The sequence below is a fragment of the Anabrus simplex genome, chromosome 7 (assembly GCF_040414725.1).
Source record: "Anabrus simplex isolate iqAnaSimp1 chromosome 7, ASM4041472v1, whole genome shotgun sequence".
Lineage (NCBI taxonomy): Eukaryota > Metazoa > Arthropoda > Insecta > Orthoptera > Tettigoniidae > Anabrus > Anabrus simplex.
Window position 1 is genome coordinate 141,647,166 of NC_090271.1, and position 10,367 is coordinate 141,657,532.

Below are 10,367 nucleotides of genomic sequence, written 5' to 3' on the forward strand. Positions count from 1 at the left end.
TTGCATGCTTTCACCTGTTCTTCTAGGCAGTTTAAATATGATTCGTAAGTCAGCTTACAAGGTATTGATTTAATGTAAGAGAAGGTTCCATGGCCTTAGCTACACCAACTAAGACATTTATCTATTTAAATTGGACATCCTTTGGTTAAAGCTAATCATTGTGTTCTAATGTTCATAATGTGCTCTCACTTTTTTATAGTAAATAACTTCTATTTTATGTTTTCAGTCCAAGTTTACGTCGCCACTCAGAAGGAACGTCTCGAACTCCAGCTGTAGCCCCTGTTCCTGTTCCTGTCCCTGTCCCTGTCCCTGTCCCTGTCCCTGTACCTGCCACTGTCATGGCTGTACCCCCTGAAGATACAAGACCCACTTCTTTGCTGTCATTGGCTGCAAATTCAACTCGAATCCATGCCAACTTCTACAAAGAAAGTGATGAAGCTCATGAAGGTGCAGTGGCATGTGCACTACCACCAGAGAACAATCAGCTCAGCAGTGCCATGCAGAATATGACACCCTTTGCCACACAATATCCTCAGATAAACACCAGTTATGACATAGATGAAGATTATGATACAACCTAGTGTTATAAGTTATGAATTCATAAGTTATGCGTTTCATTATGGTCCGTATTGACAATTGATAACTATCAAAGGGTAGAGAAGGGTCCACCTATTCAATACCATTAGCTTGTATATTGTCTTATAAAACTGGGACTAGTTTCAACCCCATATATGTTGGTTCGTCTTCAGCCACGCTCCAATTGGAAGACATATGCACACATATAACCTATAATAATTTAAACACTCTGGTATGTTACAATTTACAGTCTTAATTTAAAACATTGATGAAATCCGAACAACATATCCAAACTTGAAACTGAATGACACAAAACTGCTTGATGCCGAACTATTTTGTCGCTCCTACAGCAGGCAAATGTTCTTGAGTTGATCTGGGAGTTGATATCCTTATCTGTGTAGACGAGCAACTTGATTTATAATTTATGTTTGTTCGATTGTAATATGGGTAATGATTTTTATGTGGCTTTAAGGGGAACATTTGTAATTTGAATAGGTATTCCTTTTCATCAGATGTAATGATCTATTGTTTAATTTGTTTGAAGTGAATGTCCCTATGTTCTTCATAAGTTGTATTCACCTGGTACGGATACCAACACCAGTGCTCACTACATCTGATAAAAAGGAATACCTATTCAAATTACAAATGTTTCCCTAAAAGCTACATAAAAAATCATTACCCATATTACTGTTGAACAAACATAAATTATAAATAAAGTTGTTCGTCTACACAGATAAGGATACCAACTCCCAGATCAACTCAAGAACATTTGGCTGCTGTAGAAGGGACGAAATAGTTTGGCATCAATCACAGCAGTTTTGATGTGTCATTTAGCTTCAAGTTTGGATATGTTGTTCAGACTTCATCAATGTTGTAAATTAAGACTGTAAATTGTAACATACCAGTTTAAATTATATTGGTTATATGTGTGCATATGTCTTCCAGTTGGAGCGTGGCTGAAGATGACCCAATATATATGGGACCGAAACTAGTCACAGTTTTATAAGACAATATACAAGCTAATGGTATTGAATAGGTGGACCTTTCTTTACCCTTTGACAGTAACAACCTAGTGTGGTGCGTCCAGGAAGAAGAAATTGTAGTTCAAATGGCAATAATCAGGTAACTGAAAACTTTAAAATGTATAGTTTGCATTAGACTTCCATTGAGCAAGAATGCTGTAGCGTCTAAACAGTGATCTTGCATGTCAAAACCCCTCTTTGGTTCTTTGCGTCTGTGTATATTGCTCTACACTAAAGTGTTTTTTGGTTGTTTTTTTAATTAGATATTCTTAGAGCATTGACTTGCTTAAAACAGTGTAACATAACTGTTAGGTACCATGTAAATGAAGTACAAGTTGATATAATAGGAAATTGATGAGGTATCAGAACAAAAGCATATACTTTTCTTTTTCTCACTCTGCCATAAAGTAGGAAAGGAGAAGTTGTACCATAACTCTTTGTAACTCTTTGACTAAGAAATGTTCTAGAATATAATAAGAAAATACCATGCTCGGTATGCTTGTCTTTGCAAAAATCCTATTGACCAATCAGCAGCTGCAGTAGAGTTATCTCCTTTTATGTAGTACTAGTTAGTGGTTTTGATGATTATTTGCTTTGTTTCAGCTAAAAAGAGAAATGGTATTATATGGGATCATTATTTGTGACAATTTGATAATGTATGATACAGTAGGTATAAGGCTGTTTTGACAAAGGTCAGTATTTGTGAGCATGTGAACTACATTTAAACTAAATGTGACAAGTTTTCCAAATTCACATAATCATTCCTTTTCTGTTGAAATTGGTTTTCAGAAGTTAAATATTACATTCTAATCATCTTGTAAATAACCAGTGGTAATGCTTTATGTGCCTGAAAGGACAGGGAGACATGTGCATGCAAATGAGTCTTCTTCTTCTTCCTGATACGTTTCTGCTTATGCAGGTCGTTCAATGCAAATGAGTATATCCAAGTAATGCATATTTCAAGGGGGAAAAAAACAATTTCATATTTTGGGTTATATTTTATGTGATTAAAGTAATATATATATGTATGACTTGAATTGCACTTGTTGTTCCTTTCCATTACCTACTTTTATGTGATTAAGGTATGTATCTCTCATGTTTTCCAATTCAGCATTGTACTTGTAATTTTGTTCATAAAAAAAAGAACCTCATTTATCCTTCTTAATAAAGGGGGCGGAAGGAAGGGACAGTCTGTCCAAAACGTTCTGTGTTTTTATGTTCTTTTAAAGCTGTAATAACTTTCTTCTGAACTTTATTACGAGCATTTTTAAAATCTCCTAGTACTAGTTCGTGGTTTTGATTATTATTTCCTTTGTTTCAGCAAAAAAAAAGAAACAAAAGTTAGGCCTATATAGGATCATTGTGTGAGAATTGGGGATGAAGAATGATGTAGTAGGGCAGCCGTGGCAAAATAGAAACTCATTATTCAATTAACACTCCAACCCCCACCCCATCTTGGCTGGCAGTCGACCTAATATCCATTTGTATGCGACATGCTGTTAATGGTCAGGTTGTTGTTTCTCTTCCTCTTCTTCCCAGAAAGTGCCAAGTTTAAGGTCGAAAATACATCCAATGTAGTCATTCATGCAACCTTATAATTCACTTTCAGAACGTTCACGAATGAATTATATCGTTTAGCAGGCTGGTCTCAACAGCAGCCAATAAGGCTTCCACTCAGATGTAAATGGCAATTGTAGCCTTGCCCAGGGTCTCTTCTTGGACTCTTTATAAGAGACACAACACTCTGTTATATTCTGACAGTTACATAGGATCTTTAACTGCGATTATTGGACATATTAAAAGACCATCAGAACAATTCAGTGATTGGTTAATTGAGGGTTAATCGAGGTTCTGTTGTATATGCTACTTCCTAGACTGAAATTTTGTATGTGTATTTGTTATTGTTAAAGACCTCCTCACTTGTGATTTATTTTACCTTTGCTGTTGTGCTGCTGTTTTGTGAAGCTAGGTATTGTTTTACAAGATTAGTAAAACACAACTATTTCAGTGATTGCATTTCTCTTCTTAAGAAAGTGTCATGGAAGAAAAGTAAATAAACATGGTAGTGTTCTTCCTATGTTTGTGTACGTTTGTGAATACGGACATGTACTATGTGGATTATCTTTGATACGTTTTTTATTGTAAACACAACCTCTTATAGTATGTGTGTTATTTTTCTCGAAAAGCTACTTAAGTGATCTTGACTGTTATTTGCTAAACTTAAAATTCAGTTCATAAAGTGTCTTATTGTGTAAGGTGTATAATGCTATTTTCTGATTCTACAAGAGTAAAGTAGCAACTTCCAAGAGCAATTTGTGCTTTGTGCATTTATTCACCATTCTTTTAGTTAGTTGTTAAATTGGAAAGTCAATGTATTTTCATACAAATAAACCTTATTCTGCAGAAGTAAATACAAGAAAGGGCAAAATTGGCTGAAAAATTTCTTCCAGGTTATAAGGGAAAGTTGAATTACTTGCTAAAATTGTACAAACAATGTTCCAGTACACAACTGTTATACTTTTGTTTACAATCCAAAAATGTACGTGCAATGTACAGCAAGTTTTCAATCATATTGGCTATAGGGCTGCTTTTTATAGTGGTGAGCATGCCAAAATGTTTACTACTCTTATCTTCTGTGATAAACTATATTGGAAATGCACAGTTACGAAGCAAAGAGAGAATACCTGTGAATGTTTTTGGCCTATAGAGATATGAAAATAGAAACTGGTTGGAGGTAGAACTTAAATTATCTTGCAGAGCAGTATTTGTGTCCAATTGTAAGCTGATGAATGTTACAGTACTTTGTAATGGTGATAAGCTTGAAGAAGTGTGCAACAGTTTACACTGTTAGACAATATTGAATGATAAAGATATATGGAGGATTCTTTGTATTAACCCTTTGCCCTCAAATATTTTCCTAGCCATAATGTCTCCCAATTTGTAATTATTATACTGAAAGATGTATTATGAAACACTTATTTACATATTTACAAAACTTTGTACAGGTTCAAAATCAAAAATATTGTACTCAAAGATATAAACACAGGTAGGTTTCTTCCCCACATTTTCATCGGAATTTCTGGAGGGTGTGATACTTTTTGAAGCACAGTCCTGGGTGAAGTCCTGGTTGCTTCTCAGTTTTTTGCAGAAGTGAACCGTTTCTCGCTTCCCCAACTCAACTTTCCTATTGCTGCAAACCTTGCAGTCCTTCTACTGTGACTTCTTTCCATGAACACCATATAGACCACTTCTGAAGTGGAGTGTTTCGCTGAATGTTTAGTTTTGCGTATTTGTTAGTCTCATTTGTAATGGAGGTTAGTAGCTGGTCCGTAAAAATAATTGCCAGTACTGTAATTCTGTAACAGGCCTATTGCCATGGCTTACAAATCCTCTTAGTGACCTACAAGGGAATTTAGGCAGGCCTACATCACCTGTAGTCCATGATCTCCAAGCAGTATTAGAATTTTGTACATGCCGGTGAGGTCCGGGTCGCCGCAACACATTATCACCTCCCCCAACATTACACGCATCACTGTCATTATTATTATCACTCAGATCACTTTCTGAAACATCACTTTCCTCAAAAAGTTCATCACTTTCATGGTCACTATCCGTAAATTCAGCCAAAATTTTCACCAATATTTCATCCCCCGTCAAGCCGGGCACCGCCATTTTCCTACGATCGCTTTCCATTGAGCATATGCATCACCAAGAAACAGAGTAATATTGTCTTAACATTCTAAAAGAAGCTGTCTGAAATTCGTTCTCACAGAGTCCAGAAGATAGCAGCACTCGAATAACAAATAGAAGTCGTAATGTACTCCACAGAGAAGTTATGCGACGCATAACACGAGTGTTAGCACTGAACAGTGGCTGTCGACCTGTTATCGACACGCGAGCGGAAAGAGTTAAGTTCATGAATTTCTTATTCATTGCTAACAAAAAATCTGTGAATATAATATGCTACCAGTACTATAACATTTATTGGTTTTTATCTATCAAATTTCTACAGATATCTGTATCAAGTCTTCGCACAGTTATTAACTTAGAAACTTTTAGAATCACAAATCTAATGATAATACAGTAAAGCTTTGTTTATACATTTTTCAGGGGCCTGAACAAAAGAGGAAGTATAGATGTGAAAACATGTAACTGAAAGTGTGTCTACAGTGCACAGAAAAAGGAAAAAACATTAATGTATTGCATTGAAAATTATGTATGAATTTTGGTAGCCAGACACACATTGCAGAATACACTGTACAAAATTCTGTATTAAACTACACAGAAAAAAGGTATCTAATTTTCCTATGGGCAAGTCAAATGGTGATAAATATATCTTATATGTCTCTCTGTCATGGCCATCCATGAACGGTTGCTAATTTCAGATGACTGCCAAACATAAGTCATAATTTGCACGGTTGCTAGGTAACAGTGCCTGGCCATCTATCCATCCTTAACAGCACAGCCTGCACAGTTGTTAGGTTGCACTTCGTCATACATTTTGTTACATGACACTATTTCATTACCCAAATTTGTGGATGACTCCCAGCTCTATGTCAAAAAACAAGTCTTCTGCTACAGCATAAACTACGCCCTCAAATTGCATTAACTCTTTGCTTCATCTTGCACATTATGATGCATTACAAAAAATTTTGTGGTTTATAGGGTACCAACAGCCTCATTAAAACAAAGGATTTATTATTATTATTATTATTATTATTATTATTATTATTATTATTATTATTATTATTATTATTCTCCTCCCAACTCTTGCTGAATGCCTCCAATAATTATGGTCATGTGTTCTTTAGTACTGATGTTCTTGTCACCGTCTATGTATTCATCAACCAATGCCTGTCCTCCCAAACTGTTCAATTCTTTGTCACCACCAAGAACATCTTCATTACCCGAGTTTTCACAATCGCCAAATCCTGCTGTATGAAAACAGTTGTGTATGGTTAATAGCAACACTCGTTGCTACAAAGCTGTGATGAAATGCATCCCTTATTGAAGAGATTCGAGTGTTTTGGAACTACAGTTGCTAATGTCGAAAGGAAAAGAAAGAGACAAAATTATATTGTGTGAAAGCATTGATACAACTTTGATTTGAAAGTATTGAAAGGCGGAAACTACCTCTAAAACAAAGTTGAATTAGAGTCGGTACGGGCCATCACAATGAAATTTATAAATTGTAAACATCTGATATATGTTTAGCTATCAATTTATCGATTACTAGTGTGAGAGAGAGAGAGAAAAGCAAAAGATCTAACCTGTAGATGGAAGATCTTCATTCCATCCTTCTTTCCTATATCTATGCAACAGATGATGTGTTGCACCAACATCTTGTGATAGTAAAACTTCACTTGTGCCATTTGCAGAGAAAAATTCTATAGTCATATTTCTGAGGTATAATGTATTGGGAGGGTGTGTTGTATGTCTTTCCACTAACAGGAAGATCTTCCTACCTTTCACACCCATTTTTGCGTCAACTCTCAACCTGCCTTCAAGCACCTTCGTCACGATCCATAAGTTCTTGGTTACTTGTGTATTTCATAGGAAGCATTGCAATTTTCCTATTGTTGAAGGAGGCAGCTTTTCTGTTCTGTCACTGTTTATGCATAACAACAATGTCAAACGATCCTTACTTCCCTCCACGACAGTTCTCACTTGTGAATGGCATTTTTCGGTCAAACATTAAATTTAACCCTCGAAGTACTATTGTCTCACTACGAGACGATTCGGATCCCAGCTGAAGTGCTATCATCTCGCAGTAAAATCGATATAACTCCTAAAATCGGTATAACAATCAATTTTAGGAATATTCTCGCTGCGAAATTAAATTCTTACGAATCGTCTCACTGCGTGACGATAGCACTTCGAGGGTTAAGAAACAACCTGTCTCATCGGCATTAAATGTCTTAGGGAACACACTGGGATGTCAGTTTTCTCAAACAGCTTCCTTTCCAGTTGTGTATAGTATTAACCCTTACCCTTCAAATTAAAATTCTCTGTGTTGTCTCTACTACTCGTATTTGAAATCTGAATTTTTATGTAACCAGCCCAACGTGACATGAAGATCTCCTATACTAAGCCTGGTTGCTAGTTCAGTTGCTTTTCTTTGAGCATTGGCTCTCTAATATGGATGTTTTCTGCTCTGTGGTGCTGAAACCACTGCAAAGATCTACCTTCAATACATTTGTGTTTTCTGCCTTGAATCGATGTATTTGTTGTTGGTGATTATAACACTTTTCTTTCCCTGCCACTCGTGTTGTCATGATGCATGCCTTCAACAATTTAGCTGATGACCATTGGTTCCTTAGTAACGACATTCTTGTCATCATCTGAGCTTGTGAATGATACCAGTGATAATGGCTTACTGAGCAGTGAACAGATTTCACAGATATCTTCTAAGATGCTGTTCGGACAAGCTATGACCTCACCCACACTGTTTCAAGGGGTAGTTACCAGAAAAAGTAATCTGTAGCAATTATTTTCATTCTAACATATGTTTTTACAATGTGTGCAGTACGAATCAAAATTAATATTAAAAGTATAAATAATTTTCTGTATCTCCAGTGAGTTAAAATATGATTGCATAAGTGTAAACAATATATCCAAAATAAGTTAACATGGGAAAAATAAGAATTTAGTTGGGACCTCAGAGAAAAATCGAGTAAGCATAAAAAACATGTAACTGTGAAATGCAGAAAAGAAGTTTTTACTGTAGTATACTCAAGAAAATATTTTGTCTGAACTGAAAACTGATGCAATAAGTCAAGTTCGACTACGTTACTAATGAATCTTGTGAGTTAGACACTCTTGGAAACCCAATTCAGGCACCTGAACCCATTTGCCTCATATTTAAAAGGCTGCTGAGTTTACTGAGGAACCAGATTTTAATGACATGACCCACAAGTTGAAAGCTCTGCCCTGCACTGCAGCAAACAAAACTTATCATAGATCACCACACACTTTTTTTTACCATGCAGATGATTCATACTCACCAGTAATGATGGGGATTTGATATTAAAACCACCCAAAACTTTCCAAGTATGAAGAGGCATTTTATCTTTGTTATACTGTAATTGACTCCAAGGTTTTTGACATTAGACTGTTTCGTAGCATAATCATTTGCTTCACCTATAAGTACTAAAAAGAGCGGGTCCATGTGATCTAAAATTACTCACAGCTTTGATGGAGGACAGTTCTGATACTTATTCTGAAACATTTGATATGCTTCATAGATTCCTGTGAATAATTGAACAATTCACCAATTTTCCCCTACTACTATTCAGACAGATTCATCCTTTCTCGCAAGGACGATAAACCATCAACCTTACTCAAATTACTATTATCATGCTCACACTCTTTATTAACACTTTCACTTACTTCTGATCCACTACTTTAAAGTAGACTGAATGCAGTTATTTTCGCTACTGCAAGTGATCTGAAAGGCATGCAAACTAATGCTGCTAATTCTAAATTTTAAAGTAAACAAACAATAACATTAGACATTACAGGCAAAAACAAACATGAGGATAGAACGGCCACATTCCTTAGCTATTCGTAGAACGTTAAACATCAGAGGTACTTGCAGGAGTACCCACACAAAAGCCTGTGCTCGGTGGGTAAGACCCATCATCTGAGTTGACGCCCATGTATTGTGCCCGCTGCAGGCCTGCCTTGTCATCCGAGGCGAATGGCTTAACAGAACAGGAGTACTCAAAATACTATTATCATGCTGTACTGTGTGTCACCCTTACAAATATTCTATGTGATGTTTCTTGGTCTTTTAGGTATTTATGTGAATCATATAGGTTCACCACCCCTGCAGACTGCCTCATCTTTAAAGTCATAACATTCTCAGTATCATACCTGTACAATAGTTCTTAGCACTTGATCTTTAAATGTTCTTAATTTCAACATTTGTATTGTACCTTTAACAAACACAGTTAACAAATAAGGATTGGACAGTATAATGAAATTAATTCCTTGGATGTGCTGTGATATTTCCTTGCAATCTGTTGTCTAGTATGATCCTGTAGATACAAAGGTATTACTTCATATGAAGGGCTTTAATCTGCTACTGTGTAAATTTTCTTTGCTCTTTTGTTTAAGTATTTTCCTAATGCAGAGGACAACCTCACCTGGTGATGCTAAACTAATTATGCCAAGGTTAAAAAAGTAAAGGAAACCATTGTCCTAGATTATCACGAAATCAGTGAGAAAGATGGTAATTGGGCTCACCTATACCAACCAGAATCTCTACAAGTTCGGGCTCAGTTGTCATGTCATATTAAAGATTCCCTGTAATTACTACAGTGTAGGTGCTAGAGATAAACTTACATCTTACTTTCTTTACAACTTCGGAATCCTCTTAAGGTCAAAATTTCAGATCATGTAGATTTTGAACAGTGTGTTATGTCTTATAGACAAACCAAAAATTTAGATTCACCCTGTGTCAGAAATATATGTTGTTTTTTAAACAACATATGCTCAGGAAAATCAGTTTAGATAATCAAGATCATCAATACTAAAAAGTACAATAATTTACTGTATTCGCATGGCTATTCTAGCTCAGGATTGTTAGAAGAATGTTAGGATAGAATAGTTAGTCTGATTATGTGCCCATTTTCTCTCTTTGTTTATATAACCTGTAAAAATGTATTAATGTATTTGCCTACTTTTATTTTGTCTAGTTGGAGTAACTCATTATCCAACTGGATAAATCATTTTTGTGTAAGGGCATTTTTGTGTATTTGTTGTTCA

At 35.7% G+C, this 10,367-nt stretch overlaps 1 protein-coding gene across 1 annotated transcript in view; it reads left to right on the forward strand.

The window, feature by feature from the left end:
* The window catches only part of LOC136877371 (dr1-associated corepressor), an 88,179-nt gene extending 80,353 nt beyond the window's left edge, over positions 1 to 7,826 (forward strand). Inside the window, exon 5 of the mRNA XM_067151350.2 lies at positions 227 to 7,826. Within this exon, the coding sequence (XP_067007451.2) occupies positions 227 to 581 (355 nt within the window). The 3' untranslated portion in view covers positions 582 to 7,826. The remainder of the gene's footprint in view (positions 1 to 226) is intronic.
* Positions 7,827 to 10,367: the final 2,541 nt, after the last annotated feature.